Source organism: Lutra lutra, chromosome 18, assembly GCF_902655055.1.
Source record: "Lutra lutra chromosome 18, mLutLut1.2, whole genome shotgun sequence".
Taxonomy (NCBI): domain Eukaryota; kingdom Metazoa; phylum Chordata; class Mammalia; order Carnivora; family Mustelidae; genus Lutra; species Lutra lutra.
In genome coordinates, this window is record NC_062295.1 from 31,867,305 (window position 1) to 31,890,414 (window position 23,110).

General features: G+C 57.2%; 1 protein-coding gene across 10 annotated transcripts in view; it reads right to left on the bottom strand.

Annotated features, from left to right (window-relative positions):
- Positions 1 to 23,110, bottom strand: part of CUX1 (cut like homeobox 1) — a 358,424-nt gene that overhangs the window by 56,470 nt on the left and 278,844 nt on the right. For 3 of the 10 annotated variants that reach the window (XM_047712790.1, XM_047712787.1, XM_047712785.1), the window contains exons 12-20: positions 22,000 to 22,058; positions 18,483 to 18,531; positions 17,372 to 17,468; positions 15,711 to 16,382; positions 14,502 to 14,567; positions 13,078 to 13,179; positions 10,052 to 10,881; positions 8,037 to 8,202; positions 7,451 to 7,507 (exon numbers count right to left, since the gene is read on the bottom strand). In XM_047712790.1, the coding sequence (XP_047568746.1) occupies positions 7,451 to 7,507; positions 8,037 to 8,202; positions 10,052 to 10,881; positions 13,078 to 13,179; positions 14,502 to 14,567; positions 15,711 to 16,382; positions 17,372 to 17,468; positions 18,483 to 18,531; positions 22,000 to 22,058 (2,098 nt within the window). The remainder of the gene's footprint in view (positions 1 to 7,450; positions 7,508 to 8,036; positions 8,203 to 10,051; positions 10,882 to 13,077; positions 13,180 to 14,501; positions 14,568 to 15,710; positions 16,383 to 17,371; positions 17,469 to 18,482; positions 18,532 to 21,999; positions 22,059 to 23,110) is intronic. The other 7 variants (XM_047712793.1, XM_047712792.1, XM_047712791.1 and 4 more) reach the window with 4 other exon arrangements.

Consider the following 23,110-nt stretch of genomic DNA (forward strand, 5'->3'; position numbering starts at 1 on the left):
GCCTCATCACGGTGCTCGTGGGCGCTCAAGGCTGCTCACTGTGGGAGAGTTTCTTAGGTTTTGCTGTTAAAAGTAGTATTTTATTTTATATGTTATTTTAATGTTATTTTATTTTTTAGATTTTATTAGCGAGAGCGAGTGCCTGCCAGTGGTGGGGAGGGGCAGAGGCAGAGAGAGAAGCAGGTGCCCCGCCAAGCAGAGAGCCCAATGCGGGGCTCGATCCCAGGACCCTGTGATCATGACCTGAGCCGAAGGCAGACACTTTAACTGACTGAGCTTCCCAGAGGATGTTAAAAGTAATTTGCATCTCTCTCACTAGTGACTAGTTAAATGAAATACGGTATATATCCAGACACGGGACTCCCTACGGCTGTAAAAAGAGGACGAGGAGATTCTCTGTGTACCGGCCTGGGAAGCGTCTGCGGTGTATTGCTAGTTGAGAAGAGAGGGTACAGCCCTTTGAGGCCTGCGTGCTCCCTTCTCTGCGTGCGGAACAGTATCCAGCATCGGCTACGGGGAACTGGGAGCAGAATCGTCTCTGGGGAGGGCAGCTGGGAAGCTGGGGGATTAGGGAAGGTGGGCGACTTATTTTTAAAGAAGTGTGTAAGCCCTTCGAAATCTTGCCTTTTATAATCATGGTGCCATTTCATTTATTCAAGAAAACCCACAACTCATCATTTACAAAAAAAAGGCAAATAAATCTGTTACTTTGAGTTACTCTAATTCTCTCCTTTTTTTTTTTTTTTTTTTTAATAGAGGCATGGTGGCAAATCCCACTTTATGCCAGAGCAGACTTTCTCAGGAATGGTGAGGCTGACATCTCCTGCCTGAGAGCAAACCCCGAGCAGGCTACCTGCTCAGTGCTGGCCGCCCAGGGAGGCCTGTGCAGGGCCTTCAGGCACAGCGTGCTCCAGGGGAGGGCAGGCGGGGCTGGGCCTCCACTCTCCCCTGCCCTTCTGTGTTACTGTTGCACTGGGGCTGCTTCAGGGTCATGTGGCCGGTCCCCTGCAACCAATCCTATGATAGTCCCAGGGACTACGAGAGCTGAAAAGCAGTGTGGGCACAAGCACAAGGGGGAGGTGGTCCCAACAAGTCATACTGCGAGGGTATTTGTCAGAGGGCAGGCTCCTATCCCGTGGCGTGTGGGCCAGGAGAGCCTCCCCCGACCCCCCCGCCGAGGCCCTCATGGACTTGCTGTGCCCCAGCCTGCATCTCGTTGCTCTTGAAGGATTAGCTGTAGTACAGCCAAATCCCTTCTCACCCGGGCTCGGCTGAGAGAAGGCTGACAATTTCTGAAAGACATTAATCAGGAGGAAACTCACAGAGCGCAGCTTCCGGGACCATCCTGGCACACACGGGGAGATGCCTCGCTCTTGGAAGAGCAAGTTATGGTACGGCACCCAAGGTGGGCAAGGAACTTTCTAGGCCCTGGTGGGAAGTTCCCTGAGTTGTGCCTTGCCTGGGGGTCTCAGGTCTGGCTGGTTCTGGAGCACACGCTCCTCAGGCTCACCTTCTCTCCAGAAAGAGCCACCGGCAGGGGAAGAAGCACTGAGACGAGAGGCAGCAGGCCGGCTTCTCAGGCCCAGCACCGCCAGGGGACAGATCGCCAACGTCACCCAGAAAGAGCAAGGCACCTCGGTCCCTCCCGCGTCTGTGCTTTTCTCCCTCCTATACAGCCTCCAGGCAGCACAGCGACTTCAGCTACACACAGGAAAGACAAAATTCTCCCAGAACCCACTTTCTTCCTGTCACTTTATTATTACTACTTAAAAAAATATTTTAAGTAATCTCTATGCCCCAAGTGGGGGTCAAACCCACAACCCCGAGATCAAGAATCATGTGCTCCAGCAACTGAGCCAGCCAGGCGCTCCCTACTGTCATTTTAAGAGGAAAATAAAAAAGCTGACTGAGGGGCTTCTCACCTTTTCCAAAGGTTCCACCGATGCCCCATTCTTCCCGGCTCCGAACCTCGCGCTTACAGACCTCCCTCTGTGATGTTCTCCCTCCTGGCGCCTTGGCCCTTCCCAGCCCAGCTCCTCCTTGGGGCTCCCTTAGCGCCACGGGGCCTGCATCCACACATGCCCGACGACAGACAACGGGAAGGGAGGTTGTGCCTGCATCCAGAAACCTGTCTTTTCTGACCGTACAGAAGACCGTCATTTCTATATTTTGGCATTCTTGATACAATGAAAGCACCTTAATGCAGGTTTCAACCAAGCAAGAAAAGAAACGAACGAATGCTCAGTTCTGCGGGCCACCATGTCACCGCATCCTGGCGACGACGAGTGGGTGTGCAAGGCTGAACCCCACATCCCAAGAGAGGCAGCAATCTGGCTCAGGGAAGGGCATGCACTAGTTTACCTGTGACCTTCCAGAATTCTCTTTTGTCTCTCTGTTGTCTGTGACTAGGTCTAAGTCAGTTATATACAAATCTTTTCAGGAGTTAAAGAGTAACTCTTTCTGGAGAGAACCAGCGGTTACTATCATTGATTTATTCTGATGAGAAGGAAAAGGAGAGCCTGGGTGGCTCAGTCAGTTAAGTGTCTGCCTCTGGGATCAAGCCCCAAGATGGGCTCCCTGCTTAGCCTGCTTCTCTCTCTTCTCCTTCCCCCTGTTCAAGCATGCTCTCTCTCTCTCTCTCTTTCTCTTAAATAAATAAGTAAATAAATAAGATTTTAAAAAAAGGGAAAAAAATATCAAATCAAATCTGGTCTAATGTGCCAGAGTTTCAGACAATGCCACGGAATCTTCTGGGGGGGGGGGCGCCCAGTCCCTCCCCTTGCTATTACCATGCTACCCAAATGCCTGCATGAGAATCTGATTGCTGAGTTCCAAGCACTAACCCTGCACATACTTTCCCAGTCATCTCATGGGCATGAAACGAGAGTCATTATGCATACCACAAAGGAATGTCAGCCTGTCCCTCACCAGGGACTGCGGCCGTGGGACTCTCCGCGGTGCACTAGGCCATGTACGGCACCCAGCCCGTGGCCATCGTGTCAGTGAGGGCGCACATGTAAGACCACCCACGTTCAAGACGCTGTCACAGCTGTCTCCTCCAGAGGCATCTGATGCCATGCTGAGAACAGGGACACGGAGCCATGGGATTCTCCACGGGGTGGGGCGGGGCGGGGAGAAGACTTGGAACCCACAGTCCCCCACTGACATAAGACTGGGAAAAAAGCTGGATGTTCTAGAATTCATCTGAGGAGGCTGGGCCGGGAGCTGTTAGATCCCATAACCAGATGCTCTCCTGTTAAAAAGTTACACAGTGGGGGCACCTGGGTGGCTCAGTGGGTTAAAGCCGCTGCCTTCGGCTCAGGTCATGATCTCAGGGTCCTGGGATCGAGCCCCGCATCGGGCTCTCTGCTCAGCAGGGAGCCTACTTCCTCCTCTCTCTGCCTGCCTCTCTGCCTGCTTGTGATCTCTGTCTGTCGAATAAGTAAATAAAATCTTAAAAAAAAATTAAAAAAAAAAAAGAAAGAAAAAAGTTACACAGTGGAGCGCACTGTTCTCTGTAATGTAATGACTAACATCGCATCCAGGAAAATCGGTACCAACCAATCGGGTACCAACCCCCCCACCCCGGCTCTTTTATTTCTGCCCCTTTTAGATTGTCTCTTGTCTCCTTCCTTCCCTTGGGGCAAAAAGATTAATCACACCAAGGATCTGTGAATATGAAATGAGCTTCAGGGAAGGAAAATGGAAAAAAAAAAAATCCAGTGGCTTCCTGGAGCGTAGCTACCCAGTGATCTAGGCGTGGACCTACCTACCTAGCTATCCGTGGGCACGCACGCAACCCCCTTCCTCGAAGCTCAAGGTTTTCTTCCCTTTAATAAAACGGCTGCCCGGTAAGCTTGGACGGCAGGCCCCACTCCAAGACCAGCCGCAAAGCCCCCAGTCCCACCCCCGTAAGCGCTTTCCTGGCTTCCCCAGAGCACCGCGACTGCTAGGCACTGCGAGGTCGGCTGATGTGCCATACCTGGGGCAGCAGACAGACAAAAGGAAGACGCGGAGACTCTATCCCCAAAGGCCTCCTCGCCAATCCACCTTTAAGCACGCCTGCCATATTCGACCAAAGACGACCCTGGATGGAGCTGGTGACTCCCCTCCCCGAGACACTGGCGACTTTGAAAGAAGCCAGCTCAGAAATGCTTGCGGAGGGCTGGGCTGCCTGGAAACACATTCACTAGTACGATCTGAAGTTCTGGCCTTTAAGCCCCACAGCCCCTTCTTTTTTAAAGGTACTCATGTGGGTGGCACGGAACCCCCTGCTTTCCTGACCCTTCATCGAGGCCCCCACGGCTTCCAAGAAAACGCACAGGTCGTCGGCAGTAAAGGGCATCAAGCTTCCTGAAGGCCCAAAGCCATCGCCCCAACGCTCAGCTCATCAAAGGAACATTCGGGAATGGTTCGGGTCACCGACAGGAACTGGTGATGGGATTCAAAGTTCGGTCTCTCTCTCGCTGTGACACTCACCAACAAGCTTGACATACAGATCATTAAGGGAAACAGAGACCCTGGGGGCGACAGCGCCGGGCAGGAAGAGGCAGACGGGGATTCTGTAGTGAGGCAAACGGATTCCCGCGTCAGCAGCCTGCGGCTCGGATGAGTGAGGCCGTGCTCCACTCGTGGGCACCTCATCGCCATGGTAACGGAGCACAGAGCCTTGCGCTGGGCCCACGCGTTCTCCGCTCTGAGACGTACCTCCCTCACTGAAGGGTTGCGGACAGGCCAGTGTCCCAGAGGCCTTCCGCGCATGGGACACCCCTCACCGCCAGGCCGGCTTGGAGGCCCGGAGGCTCACATGCGGAGCGTTTCTCACCGGTGTTCAGGAACCAGCCCACCCGGGGTTGGGGTAATCTTCCTGCTGCCACCAGCCCTCACGGAGCCACCACCGAGGACATCATCTTTCTAGGTCCGTGGGGCGTCTTGGAAGGATTCCGTGGTAGCCATGATGAGGACAGAGAGCCAGAACCCTGGGGAAACCCTAGAACCAGGGCCTTCATGACCATGCCTTTGGGGCAGCATCACTGAAGCCTTCCTCAGAGACATCCTGATTCTCTCCTCGGTCAGGGAAGATTCTGGACTCTCCTCTGGGCACCCATCCCAGTGAATTACCAGTAGTCACCATCATAAAATGATTCTGTTCTTCACATCTAAATTCCACATACTGAAAAGCTCAGCGACTTTGATTTTTAGAAACGCTCTTGAAAGGATAACACGGATAGTGAAGAAACAATCCTGCCACCGTGATAATCGTCCTTCTCGTTCCGAAAAGCACTTTCTAGTCTTTGCCGATCTGGAGAAACATTTTGGCTTAGCTACCATCACGATATTAAAAGAATTTAGGGGCATCTGGGTGGCTCGGTCCGTTGAGTGTCCAACTCTCTGGGCTCAGGTCATGATCGTAGGGTCCCGGGATCGAGCCTCACATGGGGCTCCGCACCGGGTGGGGAGTCTGCTGGGCATTCTCCTTCTTCCTCTGCCCCCTCCCCTCCCCATGCATGTGTATGCACTCTCTAAAATAAATAAATCTTTAAAAAAATATTTTTCTAGAATATATGAAACATTTTTCCATTTCTCTCCACAATCACCATGACTACTTATGTCCACAGTTTCCCTATTGCTGACTGACAACGTGCATGGTGGGGGAACTGTCTGCAGTCTGTCTTCGTCTGGCTGAGGTGACACGGGGAGAGGCCTGCCTGCCCCATCTTCACAGAAACCACTGGAAAGTTCTTCAGTGCTCACTTTTACCCAGGGGCTCCCTGCCTCTGCCAATCTGCAGACCTTCCAAGAGTTCCACGCATCACCTTATTCTATACCTTACAAATACCATTTACGGCCCTCCGAGGAGCCCGCGGTGGTTTTCCTACGTTGGGAACGTGACGACGGACAACGGAAGTCCAGCATGGTACCAACAACCTGTCGTATGAGAAAGAGCGGAAAGCCATTCTTTTTAAGGATTTGTTCACACGTGGAGAAGATTTGGGCATCGATCATAATGGACCTGGAATTGCAGGTTTTCCATTTTATTTAGGAGCAAGTGATTTTGATCACATCCTGCCATGTTTGGTCCTGACTCCGGTGGGGCGGGAAATGCTCTCGGAGGGCTCAGTGGTAGGCCAGCTCTTCGTGGGAGCAAGAGGCAGGGCTGATTTTCCGTGCAAGCGTCTGCAAAGCTCGGGCGCAAACAGCTCTGGGCACCACTTGCCCTGCCGCATCCGGAAGGGGAGCCGGGGCCGGGCAAGTCCTCCGGGGCTTGCCAGTGACACTGCCCGACCCAGAAATGACGCGAGAAGGGATCCTTCTGCGGGCGGACAACCGCTCCAGATAGATGCCCAGCCAAGGAGACCGACCATTCGGGTACAAGGCAGCCTCCCGCCCCCACCTGGGTCAAAAGCACACGGGGACACCCCACGCGCGACTCCGCCAGGCACTGTGCCGCCAGCGGCCGGTCCGCTGCATCTGTGCGTGGTTTGGCATCTCCCAGCGGTAGCGGCCGCTGCTGGCCAGCTGTTCCCTGCGCTACACATGTTTTCCCTCGTAAAACTTGCAGCAGGCTGGCGGGCTTCGCGCTCCTCACTTAGCTTTGTTTGTGTTTTCAATGAATCAATGGGATATGGAGACTAATCAACATGTTTAGAAGAGTAAAGGAAAAAAGAGGAAAAGCTCAAGATGCCGGCTGTGCCTGGAAGCCGGGCGAGCCGAGCTCTGCGCCAGCGGGAGTGTGCGGAGGACACGCAAGGGGGTTGGGGAGCACGGCGCCGCTGCGAGGGGTCTGCAGGGCAGGAATGCCGCCTCCGAGACCTTGGGGCTTCAGATGCCAGTAAGCAGCCACTAGTGTCCCAGTCGGCCGGCGCTCTAGGCCCCCCACCCACCCCCGCCTCCAGGCTGGATTCACATCCTCAGCCCTGAGCTCCCGGGCATCAGTGCCTCTGTATCCAGTCACACCCCGAACGGTTCCCAGCGGCCCTCGGCTGGCTCCTTTATGTGACCCTGCCTGCCGTGTCCTTCTTCCCCAGCCTTCTTGCTTGAAGGTGGCCCCAAGTTCTTCCAGATGGACTCAACTTTTCCCCACCATGACTCTGCTGTGGGAGCATCACGCATCTGATCCTGTCCCCTCCTATTCATCCAGAAGCCCTCTGGGTAGAGAATCTGTCTCTGACTTGGACCCCAGCCCCCAGACCCGAGCACCAGAAGCCACAGACGGGTGAAAGACTTTGGTGGCGAGCAGGAACATGCTGGCGGAAACCCCTGCTCGTCTGCCAACTCTCCCCGTCTCCATTAGAATGTAGGACCACGTGAACCTAGCGTGCCAACGGGATAGAGCATTTTCAGCCCCGCTGGATCCAGCACCAGGGATCCACCAGACCAGCGGACAGGGAAACATACATACAGGGGACGCAAGTATTTCACACCAAAACAACAGAAATCAGCTGCTTACCTGAACTCACACAGCCCTGCTGCAGGGGGTCCTGTAGTGACGTCACAGAATGGAGAACTGAATGAGACACAGGAAGACAATTAGATGAGGACACAAGCCGCAGCACTCAGAGCTTCCTAATGCACCCAGCCCGGTGGAATGCGGGACACCGTAAGGGCCCCGAAGGTCCCACTCCTTCCGGGGGGGCCCGAACTTGGGGCCCGTGCAGGCAGGCGCAGCTCTGCCGGGAGAGAGCTGGGACCTCTAGGTGGGGGCAGGTGGAAGCCAGAGTCTGTGCTTTCACCTCTGTGTCTTTGGCTGATTTTCTCTCCTGATTCCCTGATTTAGCTACTTGACTTTTACTTGTATTTATGTATCAACAGCATTTTCTTAATTAGTAACTCATTTTCCGCTGCTTATAAAATGAGCGAGGCATGATCTTCTCTCCCCTAAAAGCTGCCGTCAGTCCCAAGGCGACAGGTGGAGGAGGAAGGGGGCAGTTCACGGCCTCCGGGCACCAGGCGACCACTGAGGGCTCAGCTGGCAGCCTCCTGGGTACATTTCCCCTCCCCCCACCCGTAGGCACTCTGGCCAGGGCTGCCCTTACCTGGCCCTTGCTGCTGTCCCTGCACGGGCAGGACACCCTGGCCCAGCTCGCCGTTGAGCCAGAGCTGCATCCGGATGAAGGGTTCGCGGCCTTTCTGTGTCAGCTTGCTCCAAGGCTTTGGCCGGGACAGCATGTCACTGACGCTGCCCTGGGACAGGCCTAGGACCTGGAGTGGCAATCAAAGACACGGCATCAGGGACGGGATGTACCACGAGGCCGAGATGGGCGACACCCAGTGCGCGTTTTAGGGGCTGAGCACAGACCGCGTTCCCCCCGCCCCCACCCAAACCCTGGGCCTGGTGGAGGGCCTCAGCCTGGGGTGGGGGGATAAGCTTTTCAAGGTCACCAGGGGGCATTAATGTCCCAGCTTTCTGCTCCCGGGGAGAGGGGACGGGATGTCGCCAGGGGCCTCCATCCTGCCGAGGCCACGGGGCTCTCATCCCGACACCCTTGAGGAGGCAGCACTGAAGCCATCTTGCTCTCTGGGGGCGCCAAGAAAGGCAGAGGTGCTGGGGCCAAGGACCCCTTTGGTGGCCAGAGCAGCGGATGCTGGCGGAATGCGGGAGGCCAGTCGTCCTTGGGGCGCCGGGCCAGGCTGGCCTTTGGAGAGGTCCGCTCTTTCTGACCATGCCCTGCTCTACAGTGGGGGCCCAGAGGTTAGCCGGCGGCAATGGGGGCGCCAGCCTGGGAGTGAGACTCCCTGCAGACAACCGACAAGTTGCACGTACATGCCCGAGTTTTCTCGAACGCTCACATATGGCCATACATATGTATGGGCACAAACACCCCCCACAGGACACAGATGCAGCCCAGAGATATTTAGGGGCTGCATTCGATCACTCTTTTGAAAAGTTCTCAAGTTCCAGAATAAACTGCACTCACGGGCCAAACAAGTTCAACGCTATTAAGTCTCTGCTAAATTTAAGGCATGAGCACAAATGTCTATTTAAATGTTCTCCCATGATATTTTTACAACACTGAACTAGAAATTTCAAGGGACTTTAAATTCTCAATCTCACTTCTCTCCGCCCCATCACCTTTTGCAAAATCAGGACAAAGAGGTCACCGCTGAGATATTGTAAGGCTCCGAGGCTCGGGACATTGCGAATGCTGAAGGGAAGGCAGGACAGTGCGGGGCTGGAGGGGACACGGGGCGGGGGGGAGGGAGGGAGACCCCGTGTGGGGCCCCATCAGAGGCCACTGCTGACCCTGCCATGTGCCCCCCCAGGGAGGCTGCCTTTTAGGGGAGTGGAGGGCTTCTCATGATGCTTGGAAATGATGCTGAGGTATTACATTTATTTTCTGTTTTACACGCCCGGTAAATCCGCATTATTCTGAATCTGTTACCAGGAAGTGCCAAAACCAGAAAGGGTCTGGGGGCTCATTCACGAACTGTTGTGCTTTTAGGAGCCAGGGAGGGAAGACGTGTAAATGGGGGCTCCCGGGGCCAGCTGTGGGCACGGCCCCTGCCGCCCGAGCGATGGATTCTGGGCAGGTCGTTTCACCGGTGTGGCCAAACAGATTATGATTATTATTGTGATTTTTCGGAATCATGAGAAGGTACGACTGATTATGCCTATCACATGACACACGCTTTTCCTATCTTGTGCCTTTTGCGTCTCTGCAAACTGGGGGGCTCCCTACGGGCTCAGATCTTTTTTGGCCAAAAAAAAGCCGGTGGAGGTGTGTCTGGGCCCCAGTTGGCAGAGAGGTGGGACTTGAACTCAGCCACCGGCCGCCTGGGGGGCTACAGTTGACCTCCCTGAGCCTCACTTCCATTTTCTGTTGAGTGGCGACATCAGCGTCACCGGGAGCGGAAAGGGGCGTGGTGGGTGGTGGGGCCTAGCCCAGAGTCTCGCCCCAGCCGGGGACATGGCAGATGGAACATTCGCCGGCCAGCCCCTCTGGAAGTCTGGGGGTGGACGAGCCTTTCTGCTCCGCGGCTCAGCACAGGGGTGACGGCCACATCCTCCAGAGAGACGGGCAAATCCAGGCCCCGGAACCCAGCCCCTTACCTTCTCCCCGAAGATCCTCTGACAGATGCCGTTCTTGGCCAGCTTCTCCTTCACCTGCCGGGTGAGCTCAATGGTGTCCACCTCCTGGTACATGTAGATCTCGTACTGCTCTGGGGTCAGCGGAGGCACCGAGGGCTTGGCGGGCTTGGACATGGGCACGATCGGGGAGGAGGGCAGGGGGCTGTTCTGGGGCGTCTCGCTGCGGCTGGCCCCGGTGAGGCTCAGCTCCGAGCTCTGGGAGTACGGCGACTCGGCGCTGGGCCACTCCTTCCAGTACTCTGACGACGAGGGTCCCTGGAGCTGGCTGCGCTCGGCCCGTGGCTGGCTGCTGCCACCTTTCTCCTTCACGCCGCCGGCGTCTTCCGACTTGGTGTCCTCGGGGGGCGCGGCGCCCTTGCGCTCGGGCTGGACGGGGCTCCACCAGTGGTCCTTCCACACGCCGCCGCGGCCCAGCTCGCTCTTCACGTGTCTCAGGACCCCCTGTGCGGACTCGGCCGCTCCTTGGAGGTCCAGCCCGGGCGCGTCCTGGGACTCCTTTTTGAGGGCCGGGGGGTTGGGCAGAGCGGCGGCGCCGGCATCGGGGGCAGAGGGGGGCTTCTTCAAGGAGAGGGCGAGCGGAGGGTAGCTGGACACGGACGACATGGGCGAGGAGGGTATCAACTTGGGGGTCAGGATGGCGAGGTCCGCCTGGGACAATGGCGCGGGCTTTAAGGCGGGGTCGAGGGCGGCCTGCTGGGCCTCCATTTCGCGGCGGGCCTGCTGCAGGATGGAGCGGATGGCGTCGTCGGAGCTCCCGCTGCTGGACGTGGACGAAGGCTGGGCCGGCTCTGCTGCACGGAGCAAACACAGATGTGAGATGGTGGCGGGCTCACCCCCTGCGGTTGGGAACTCGCTGCTTTCCCTCCACTTCCTTCTAACCGGGCCTCCCACAAAATGCGGATTCTCCGGGAGAACCAAGCTGCCCTTCTCTGCCAACGTTTCCTTGGGCAGGGGACCCCGTGAGCTTCCTGTCTGGGCAGGGCCAGATGGAGTAAGTCACCTCTCTGAGACCCACTGGCCTTTACCTCACACCATCTAAAAGGGTTCATTATCCCCGAGTGTGGGGGGAAGAGGGCAACAGGCAAACACCCGGGGACACACCATCATCCCTGAGGATTTCTAAACAAAATTCTCCTGTGCTAATTTAAAATCCAAAACTGTAGTGGTTGTGCCAACCTTTAGGAACAGAATTTCTGCTAACGGTTGCAGCGTGAGACCGGAGTCTCCAGTGAGACACGGGTGTGCCTGGGCTGGCTCACGTTTCTTCTTCCCCGGGCAGGTGACTGTGGCATGGCCAGCAACAGTGGCCAGGCCTTGGCCCGGGAAGCCGGGGCTGCGACCTTGGGGGAGTCACAGGGGATGGCTAGGCCTCAGGATTCCCCTCTGTGAGCTTGGGACGGGTGATGGGTTGGATCAAGGACTCTTAATGAGGGCTCTGCCCCAGAATCACCCGCTGGGCATGTTAAAATGCATGTGCCCAGGCCCCAGCCCCTGCCCAGGCCCCAGCCCCTGGAGACCGAGGAGCGAGGCCCTGGCTGAGCCGCGCAGGCTGAAGGCTCCCGCGCGCAGACACCTTCGTGTCTGGTGGAGGGAATCACACAAGCCAGCTTTTCATCCACCTTGAATGAGTTTGAAAAATCCTTCAAGCAACAGGGACAGCCTTTTAGGCCTCTCGAGGCCTTGGTTTTACTGGGTGACCAGAGGCCCTGCTTCTCGGACCCACATGATCCCCACAGCACCCTCGGGGCGCAGGTGGAACCCCACTGCTCTGCAGGGGAAACCGGGCCTTTCTGCTCTCGACTTGGGGCTGCCTCCCACCCCATCAGGGTGTCCGGCCAAGCTTCTTTGTTCAGCCACCCAGGGGAGGGCCTGGCTTGCAAGTCAGCTCTGGTCTGGGGAGGACAAGCTATGCCACATGGAAGGGTCCCCCCCAGTGTCAGGCCTGAGGTCTCACAGGACAGTCTCCCACCCGGTGCCCTGGGGTCCCTGTGAGGAGGTAGATGGTGGCAGAGGGGCAGATGCCAGGACAAGAGCTGAGAGACCCGGTTTGCCACCCAGGACCTGCCGTTTAACTAGTCTGAGCACACCGTTCTCACTCGGAGCTCGAGTCTGAGAATCAGCGGTAGGGAGAACAGTATGTGTCTTTCAGGGCAACGGGGAGGATCGAGTCTAGATAGGACAGGTCGGTAAAACTGCCAAGCCCAGGCCTGGCCCCCAGAAGGGAGCTCCGGGCTCGCACTGAATGAATCATGCGGGAGTGGGCTGGCCTGGGGGAGGGCCCAGCAACCAGGGGAGGGACCGGGTGGTGGCCTGGAGGGATCCCTGCGCCCAGGTCCACGGGCGAGCAGCTGTGCAGACAGGGGCCTCAAGGGTACAGGGCCGGTGTGTGCCCACATGCCGCACCCCAGAGCGAGAACCCAGGCGCTCGGGTCTCCTCTCGGGCAGCAGGTCTGAGCCGAATCTACAGCCGGTGTGCCTCACAGTCAGCCTCCCTGAGCCTGGGCGCTCTCCCCCGCCGGACGAGGCAGCTCTCAGGGAGGCCACCGGACTGCAGAGCCGGACCTCCGCCCACTACAACCTCCCGCTCGGCCACGTTCATTCTGGAAAGCAGCTCGGGACTGATTTTGCACCTGTTCTCTTTCAGGGTCTAATCAAGGACATATCTGAGTAACAAAGCCCGTGTGGCATCTAGAGAAGGAAATGAGACACAGACTGCCTGTCCACGTAAGTCGGGGACAGTCCAGGCCAGGGGTACCCGTCTTGAGTCAATGCTAGGACGTGGCCTGATAAAAAGATGGGTAACTACGAGGAGGATCGAGATCACGCAGACCTGCTCCCCTCTGCACTTGCCTAAAAGCTGGAAAACACACCTTCTACTGCGTGGGTTTTTTTTTTTTTTTTAAAGTTAATTACCGCGAAGCACAACACTCATGACAATTCTTCTAATTAAGCCTGGAAGACAGTGGTCAGAGTAGCGGATTCCGTACCCGTTTTCTGCACCTGCAGCTCCCTTTTGGCTTGTTCCAGGATGGACTTGATTGCTTCGTCGGATCCGGAATCGGAGGCTCGGATCCGGGTCGTGATGTTACCTGCAGGGAGAAGCCGCACCCATGACATCAGAGCTGCCGACGGTGACGCAAACAGCCAAACACATATCAGTGCTGTGCGAAGAGGTCATTCTGATCAGCGGCTCCTGAGCCGAGCCGAGGCCGGTGAAGGTTAGGGAGGCAGGCGTGGCCTCCCGCTGAGCCGTACCTGCGGAGCGTGCCTCGTCACGGCCCCGGGCAGGAAGGGCTTCCTGCGGAATCTACCTGGTGGCCAGCGGGACGAGCTCTCCCAGCGACCCCAACTGGACGGCACCCGCGGGGCGGGACCAGGGAGAGCCGGCCACCCACTCCGGCGCGAAACCAGAGGAAGGCCCGAAAAAGGCAGTGGTGTTTGCGAGTCGTTTAAAAGGGACCCCAACAATTGCTTTGACCTGGGACCGTGCTCGAGGCTCTGCACGTCTGTTGGGACACTGGTGTCCCCCCGCAAAAAGCAACGATGGGAGGGGCGGGCGGAGGGTCGAGGCGGATGACCTACTGGTCAAGGGCACATACAAGGTGAAGAGGATGAAGGCTTCCTGTTTCGGCTCTAGGATCACATGCCGTCTTTCAAAAATTTATGAATGAGGCGAGGAGCCTGCAGGGCTCCATCGAGGACGAGACCTCAGTCTCTTGGTCACAGGGTGGCGCCCTGCAGAGTAGCCACATGCACGGACGCACGGAAGCTACGGAGGCCCAGGGGCTGGCCCCGGCTCCTTCTGGAAGCCTTCCACAGAGCATATCTGACTTCTCCACTGCCTTCTAAGTATGCGCCGCCACACCAAACCATTGCAAAAGAAGCAGACCGTGGGGGCCAAGCCCCTTTCAAGATGCAGTACCAAGGAGCGCAGGGGGGGCCCAGAGGAGAACTGACCACGTGTGGAGTTCGCTGGAATTTGTTCATTCTGTAGCACCTTTAACCCAGTTCAGAGTTTAAAGGAAGTACAAGGAAGCAGCAGCATGTCACCTGACTCAGCCATCTGATTTTTCTCAGAGCGATGACTGTTACGCTCTTGCCCGCTTCTGAGAAAAGGGGGGGGGGGGCGTGTAATTTGCACCTGAATGGGGGCTGGGATGGCACTGGGGCACTGATTCTTAGGGGCGCTTTCTCTCCTGGCCTCTTCCACACCCGGCAGAGCGTGGGCAGCTCAGGAGGAAGGGACTGTACGTCCTTGGGCCCGTGCTCTGTTTCATACTTACTAGCTGTTTTTCCATCAGGTTCCAGGCCAGAATCACACTGCACAGTTTTTAACCCAAATGCACAGCTAAGGACATGCTGCTTCCCAGGTGTTACTAACTGCAAAGAAAAACACCTGCCTGCCACATACCTTCGGACCCATTTCTTCGTTTCGGTACTTCCTGAAATAGTCTGTTCAGGCTCTGGCCTGGGTTCTCTGTTGAAAAACAAGTGTGGTAAGAACAAAACAATCAGGGGGATGGTGGTGTTGACGATATGGGCTGTGCAACATGACATCTGAGCCGCCTGTCACTACAGAAAGGGCTCAGGGCTTCCTGTGCGACTCGGGAGTTAACCAGAAACTTCTGAGAGGCCCTTCCCTGGCCAGCCGGCCTGCAGAGGCCACGGCTCTGCTGCGGAAGATCAGACAGACCTAAAGAGTGGCCCATGGCACCGACGCCATGAGGGTCCAATGGAGGGAGCACCGCCTGCCGCCACACGCGTGGCCCACCAGCCCCAGGAACAAAGCTCACATTAATCATCCAAAGACAGTCGATTTCAGTAAACATCGCCAGAGAGAGCTCGACGTGCTTTGTGCAAATCGACGCTGTTTGGAACGGCTCCCTCCTCCGTCTGTCGTGTTTCAAACGCCTCTGCTAAGATCTACCCCTCTCTACCACTGCTGGTTTAGCAGAACCATCCCCGTCGTTCAAGAGGGACGGGATTCTTTCAATCAGGGACGCGAACGGACTTCTGCTTTTTTGGGGGAGTGTGGGGCAGGAAGGCTGTTTCAATAAAACTTTCACGCATCTTTCTCCAGGCAGGCGTGTTGGGGTCATGGGGCTGCACAAATTGCTAACAGAGGCCAGCACCGGGAGGGAAGCCGACCACAGGACACGCTCCCTTGTGCGTGCGGGGAAGAGGAGAGGACACGTGGCTGATACGCTCCCCCCAGGCCTGACCCCGGCCGCTGCTGCTGTGGCCCTAGGGCCGGATGCCACCGGGGGGCTCCTCTCACGTGAGGCCGGCACCCACGGCCCATTGGACCACTGGACATTACACCCGTTGGGATGTGTGTACGGGGTGTGATTCTGTCTGATTTGGTGAGGTTCTCGGTCTCCTATATGCGAGGTGCTCAGCGGGTGTCAGAGGCCAGACCCCCCCCCTCGCCCCCCCCCCCCGCCCCAATCTACGGGCTCTGGCTCACGCCTGCCGACCCTCGGCCCCTAGAGATGGTAGAACTCAAGAGAACTTTACCTGATGTGATGCGCAAATGTTTCGTCGCGCGCGCACACGCACACTCACACACACAGCCCTGACCGGGCTCCCATGCTGGCGCCGGCCCCCGAAAGCCTCTCACCTCTTTGTCTGCCTTGGATGCTGCGAAGAGCCAAGATGTTCTGCTCGTCCGAGAGGAACTGCTTCATCTTGTGAAAGGGCTCCTTGCCGCGAACGGTCAGTTTATTCCAGGGCTTGGGCCGGGCCAGAATCTCGCTCACGGACCCTTGAGACAGTCCCAAGACATAGTGTCCGAAGATACGCTGTCCGATATTGTGCTTGATCAACTGTTCCTTCACCTGCCGGGCGATTTCGGCCGTGTCTATCTCCTCGCCCTCGGAGACGCTCCCAGCGCTCTCTGACTGGCTGGGGGATGGGGCCATGCCATTTACATCTGGGCTCTGTTGTAATGGACTTTGGGAAGATATGGAGTTTGTGCTGTATGGACCTGTTGAAAAAATCATGCTTGTGCTTCCTGCTTCCTGTACGGCCTTGGAGTAGAAGGACTGCATGAGCTGTCGTTGGAGGAGAGAGTTTAGTGCAAATTTTCCCGTAGAAGCCAGGGGTAGGCTGGGGCTTGCCAGGGATGAGCTGAAAAAGTCTTGCGTTAACCCCGCTGGTGTGAACTGGTGTGTACCATTAGTATTGGAAGCCTGCTCCCCCGTGTTGCGGGACAACTGAGGAGGAGGGGAGGCCGGCAAAGGTCCAGGACGCCGACTCTCAGGCTGGTCTTTCCCTTTTCTCCTGGCTGACCCTACAAGGAAGGGCAAACATAATGCATTATGGGGGATTCAAAAGGGAAAAAAAACCAAGACCAAAATGCCAAGTTTGCCCCGCACAAGGGAAAAAAAAAAAGTGCAGATTTTTCCAAGGGCCAATGAGGTGTGTTGGTTTGTTTTTCGATTGAATTTTTCAGTTAGCCAAACGAGGCCCCCCAAACAAGCAACATGCATTTCATGTTTGCACCTTTCTTGTACGTTGCAGCCTGGAGAGTCCCCTCGACACGGATTCAAACCCCTAACGTGGCAAGGGGCCGGTACCACACACAGTAAAGAGTCGACAGGTCGCGGGGCCTCTGGTCGGCCGCTAGCGTTCGAGCTATTACCGGAAGGGCCCCGCCTGAGGCGCAGCAAACACTGACATTTGGGGACCAACGGGTCCTCTCACACCACTTGCTCTGAGGCGAAAGCACTGCACCGAGTCCGCTCGATCGAAGGCACGCACATTTTTAAGAACGAAATATCATCGGAGCCCGAGACACTGTCAAACGGTTTACCAGCTGCCAAAACCAGAAGCAGTCGGTGACGCCACCATTTTGGGACGAGCAAAGAAAGGCTAAGGACGGGGGACGCGCTCCCAAGGAAAACCTGACAAAGGAAGAAAAGCTCCGCTGAGGCTGGGAGCAGCCCCCGAGACGCCACGAGACAGAGGCCGCACGCCTGGGAGCGGACCGGCGAGGCCGCCGTCCTCCGAGGGTCCCTCCCGGCCGCTCCGGCCACACCGGCCCTAACTGACCTCCGCAGGCACCTGCGGCCACGCGCCTCGTCGCGAGCCTCGGTAAGCGGGGCGGGGGGGTGGGGGGGAGCCGTGAGGAGGACCCGGAGACCAAGCGCTCATTAGTCAAGGCTGTCATCGACCGCTGATGCTCCCGCCATGCATCGGCCCCCGACTCACGGTTCACCTTCCTCTTCCTCGGCCCCCGGCGGGGACCGAGCGCGGCCCCGTGACACCCTGTCAACCTACCACTCAGGTCGCTGTTGGAGATGCGCAGCGCGGCGTTCTCGGACTGCAGCGAGCGGTTCTTCTCCAGCAGCAGCACCTCCAGGGGCTTGGATGCGTCCTAGATGGGGCAGAGCAGGGCTCACCGTGGGGCTGGCCGCCTTCCCGCTCCCTGGGGCCGCCGGACCCCGCGACCCCTGCTCTGATGGCCTATGCACCCCGCTATCTGGTGCCAGCGTGTTCCTGGAATCTGCCTTCCCCTGGAGATGCTCCCACACCCGGGGCGAGCACTCGAGTTCCTTTCCGAGAGGATGCGCTCCGGTCCTGGCCATTCTTCTTTTAGCCCCGTGCAGCTTCTAGAAAACTCTCTGTTCTCTGTGCCGTCCCCAGGTTCGAGGAGTCTAAGCCTGTGCCTTCTCTGGTACGAGGATGGGCCGCCGGGCCACAAACCTGTCTGCAGGTCACAGCAGAGGTGACCCTTTCCTTGGGGCCAGCCCCAGAGAGTTAGCTGCCGTCAGGGCACCAGGAGCAGCATTCCATTTGATGCCTCAAATTCTACCTGGCTCCCAGGCTCCTGGGCATCAGGGTCATTTTGCCCTGCCTCTTTATCACGCGAGGCAACAGATAAAAGTTCCTGGGGTGCCTGAGTGGCTCAGTGGGTTAAGCCTCTGACTTCGGCTCGGGTCATGATCTCAGGGTCCTGGGATCAAGCTCCGCACCGGGCTCTCTGCTCAGCGGGGAGCCTGCTTCCCCCCCACCCCCCAGCACCTGCCTCTCTGCCTACTTGTGATCTCTGTCAAATAAATAAACAAAATCTTAAAAAAAAATAAACGTGCCCAAGCCAGTCCATTTGGGTCTAAAAGTGGTCTTATCCACGTTCTTAGCGCCTGCCTGAGTGGAACCACAACGTCATGTGAACTGAGCTACCCGTCTGGAAAACACTCACTTTTCTCTTCTTGCCTCTTTTAGATGAAAGATAATGTGCTTGAACTTGCTTAAGGTTCCCAGGAAATGACTCGTCAGCCGTAGGCCGGAGGTCTCATGGAAATTTCGAGAGCGTGAGGCTAGCCCAGGGACGGACAGGGACCATGGGAGCTGGCCCTCATGCACACTGATAGCAAGCGAGAGCACGTACCTGTGTCCCAGCGCCCTCGGACGGTGCGAACTCCATGGACTTCAGAATGCTGTGGAGAGCAACACAGAGCGGTTATTCCCCGCTCCTACCTTTGACAATGGCCGCACTAATGAGCACGAACATCGCGCTCTCCTGCACTCCAGGAACGGACGCACTGACAGCTTTAACAACCTCTCTGGCAGCAGCAGCATCTGATAGCGTCTCTAGAATAACTATTCAACTAGCAGTTGGCCAGCGAAAGTTTCCTGCCCGGCATGTAAATCATTCCATATGGAATCACACCAGGGCTGTTCAGAGTATAATTTTAAAGTTGAACACAGACGTAACATTGTTGCAAGTGGAATGTATTTGTCAGGCTTACAGGGAATGAGAAAGTTGTAAGCAGGAAGCCAGAGAGAGAAACCTCATCCCTCCCACCTGCCCCAGGGCCAGACGCTCACTTGGTGGCGGGCACGAGGGGACCTGGGAAAATAGGCAAAAGGCGAGGTCCCAGAGTGGTTGGCTCAAAGGCCGGCCACAGCCCTGCTCCAGGGCCCCCCGGCGATGCAGGGGAGTGGGACTGGATCTCCTTTGTTCTCCTTATTGCTGCAATCACCTCGGTCCCAGCCTGTTTGCACAAGTCCGCGAGCCCAGCGAGTTCGGGTGCCCAGAACCACGGTTTCCAGCGTTCCTTTCAAAGGGACGTGGCTTCCTGTCTCCGAGTCTATCTGGGAGGGAAGGACGGTGGGCCCACATGGCCCCAGGAGCTTGGGAAGGTGAGCGAGAGTGGCTGTGGTTCCCCGGCACCCAGCCATCTGAGCTCTCCCAGTGTTCTTTGGCCTCTGCCCTCTTTAAGATCTGCAGAAGTGTCATCAAGAGAGCACGGTGTAAGGGCGCCTGGGCGGCTCAGTTGGTTGAGTGTCTGCCTTTGGCTCAGGTTGTGATCCCAGAGTTCTGGGATCGAGCCCTACATTGGGCTCTGGGCTCAGCAGGGAGCCTGCTTCTCCCTTTCCCTGCCGCTCTGCCTGCTTGTGCTCTGTCAAATGAATGAATAAAATCTTAAAAAAAAAAAAAAAAAAAAAAGGAGCAGGGTGTACAAACGCCCAGGGGCCCAGGAGATCACCCTGCTACAGTGACCGTGGCAGTCAGTCAGGAGTTGATGGCTGTTTGTGGCTTTATCTTCGCAGTGACCTGTGTCACATGGACCAACAGAACAGGAATGAGAGAGCAGCTGGGTGGGGGCGGGGAGGTGGGAAACCTCCTAATTTTATTTTACAGGGAGCTATTGAAAATTCTAAGGAGTCGGGGCCGCATTGCGTCAGCCGGGAGAGAGGTGACGAGCAGTCTGGAACTTGTCCTTTTTTACGGCCGTCACGTTTGCGCTATGTTCTTGTCTGAGATCTTCTGGAGAGTTGTGTAACAAAAGGCTGAAGTGAGCCTATGAGCTTACACCCCAAACACCAGCGTCTGCTCATGCGTTCCCCGGACCTTTACCGATGACCTGCTGGTGCCGGGCACTCGGAGGGCCGGAAGCGCTCTGCCCCTCGCCCTTGCAAACTCCACAGGCTGTCACAGGCCGACGACAAACTCCCAGCAGCTCTCGAGGGAGAACACCTGCCGGGTGCCCGTGGAAGCAGGAATCTCCTCGGGGTGGAGATGGGGTCCGTCTCCGGAGGAGTCAGTGTCTGAGAAGGGCCTGGGGCAGGGATGGGACAGCAGGAGGGGCGCGTGTGTGGAAGGGCCCTCGGATCACTAGGAAGCGGGAGGGCAGGAATGTATTTTAGCAGAAAAGCCGCCTGAGTGGGGCCTCCAGATGCCAGACCCGGGGCTGGGGGAGGGGTCGCGGTGCGTACGTGCGGCAGAAAGGGCTGCGGGGAATGTGCGCGCCACTCTGGGAGGAAGACGCCGGCCAGCGTGCAGCGGCCGCGTGGGAGGGCAGGGACCTTGAACGTGCTGCGCATGGGACGGGGCCGAGCTACGAGGAGCTGCAGGACTGAGCTGCGGGGATGGGAGGGGGCGGAGGGCGAAGGCCTCCCCATCAGAGCTCCTTTGACTCGGCACTAGGAGGCACACGTTGTTTGCTTGTGAGTGGGAGGAAGAGAGGAAGGAAGGGTGACGGGGACAGGAGAGGCAGATAGGGAAGGTCGGACAGGTGAACAGGGCCCACCTCAAGGCAGGAAGAGGGAAGAGGCCGCACCTGAACGTGGGCAGGTGTAGTCAGGTGTAGGGGGTGTTCCAGGAGGTGCTGCAAAGCTGTCTGCGGCCCGAGGGGGCGGGACTGTCCAGGGAAAGACACTTTGCGCCGCGGAGCACGGGGCGAGGAGCCACTGGCACGCAAGTCACCAGCGAGGCTAGGGGAGGCTGGGGGAGTTCGTGACCGAGGGAGGGCGACGGGCCCTGGGGGCAGAAGGTTGAAGAGGCCTTCCGGTGGGCTTTTTTAAGCAAACCCGAGGGAATGGAATTCAGAGTACAAAGAACAGCATGGCGAGTGGGTGTAGGCTTATTTTAAAAGGAGAAATTAAAAGTGTCGGGGGTGGGGGGCTGATGGGATAGCAGGGTAGTAGGAAGGGATCTGGGGTGCGGGTGGTGGGGGGGTCAGCCTGGAGAGAAGGGAGGGAGATGCCCAACCAGAGCAGGGAGTCGGAGGCCAAGGAGGTGTCTTTGGTGGGGTTGGGGCCCAAAAGGGGGGAGCAGAGGGACGCCGTTCCTGCAGCAGTGCAGAACACAGGCCGGCAGGGCCCAGTGGCCGTCTGGCGTGTTTGGGAGCCCAGCCATGGAGGTAGGGATGCCCGTGAGCTCCAGGAGGGCTGGAGGTGGCCCTGGGTGAAGGATTTTGGGGCGACAGGGCATGGCTGGGAGGCCAGGCACGAGGGGGCAACTTCTACTTGGGAATATTTGCATTAGACAGGCCTTCAGCTTTGTCTCCCGAATGGGAAATTGTACCCGAGAGCGGAAAGTCCTGGTGTCTGAAGGTGGTCAGGGCGGTGTGAGGCCATGTGTACTCTTTCCACTGGAAAACACTCCCCTGGGGGAACCTGGGTGGCTCAGTGGGTTGAGCCTCTGCCTTTGGCTCAGGTCATGATGCCGGGGTCCTGGGATCGAGCCCCGCATCGGGCTCCCTGCTCAGTGGGGAGTCTGCTTCTCCTTCTCCCTCTGTCCTTCCCACCCTTCCTCAAATAAATAAAATCTTTTAAAAAAGCAACCCCGACAAAACATTCCCCTGCTCTGCTCCTGTCTGGGAACTCACTGCTGGAACACAAGCTCGTATTTCATAATTTCCATCAGGGCACCGTCTCCCCCGATTCTGTGCATACTTGAAATGACAACTTCTCAGAAAAAGTCCCAAGAGCTCAGGCACAGGCCTGAGTGCACACGCCCGTGGCTCCGGGCCACCCGGGACACGGCCCAGGGATGGAGCAGTCGCCAAGGCCCAGAGCAAGACGGCCTGTGGCCACCCCGTCTCTGGCGTAGCGTTTCCTTAGCAGAAGTCGCCAGCGAGCTCTGGCTATGGGGTGGCCGTGCTGGAGTCGTCACTTACTTTAGTTCTTTCTTCACTTCTTCATAGTCAGCCTGTCCTTTGAGTTTTTCTTCCAGTTGCTGAAAACAGAGGAATATTATTAGTGGCCGTGTCTGCAACAGGTCGCTTCAATATGAACCACATGTTTGTGTCCCTCCATCCCGCACCCCCAAATCTGTGTGTTGCATTCCAGCCCTCCAGGGTGACGGTGTCAGGAGGCGGGGACTTTCGGGGTGACTGGGTCACCAGCAGGAGAACCCCATGGATGAGATCAGTGGCCTCACCCCAGTGTGTGCAGACATGGTGGGAAGGCAGACGCCGCTCTGTGAATCGGGGAGCCCTCAGCAGACACGGAATTGGCCAAGGCCCTGATGGTGGGACCTCCCAGCCTCCGGAACTGTGCGAAATACGTGTTTTTTGTTTAAAACACCCCTGATGTCCTACTAATGGCCGTCTGTATGGACAGGGCAGTCTGCACAGACTACGGTCCCCAGAGAAAGGCCAGTTGTCCCTGAGAGGGAATGCAAACCTGTCAAAGTGAATGGTGCCAACGTGCGGGGTCACTTTCCTGGCCTTCACACTTCCGGTCTGGTGCGAGCGTGAGTATATACGAGCCAGTGTGAACATGCACACACACGGGAATATACGGTGTAATGTCAGACTCAACCAGGGTAGAACGGAACTTTCCAAAAGGGGAAAACAGAATGAGAAAAGGCCATTTTGTACAAAACGGCAAACAGAACAAAGAGAAGTTCTCGGCACATTCACACGGCGTGTGGCTTGCCGCGAGCTACATTAGGCTAGCTGACGCGTGCAGTCACTTGTCAACACTGCTGGCGGGACCCTGCTAACAAGGGGCACAAGCCCTTGGTCGCTGAGTGTTGGCATCGGAGAGGCATTGGGGGGAGAAAGCATCTGCACCTTCAGATCCGCACCCCCAGCCCCCTGAGGTGGGCGTTTCAGGAGTGGAGGCCTGCTCAGCTGGGTGGTCTTTTTGTCGGGGTCCCGTGGGAGGGCCCTGGCAGGGCACCAGGCCGGTGGGGCCAAGGCTGGGCACAGTCAACTCTCCGGCCCTCGCATGCCCTTCAGAGGGGGGATGAGACGACAAGCACCCCAGCTATGCTGCTGCTCT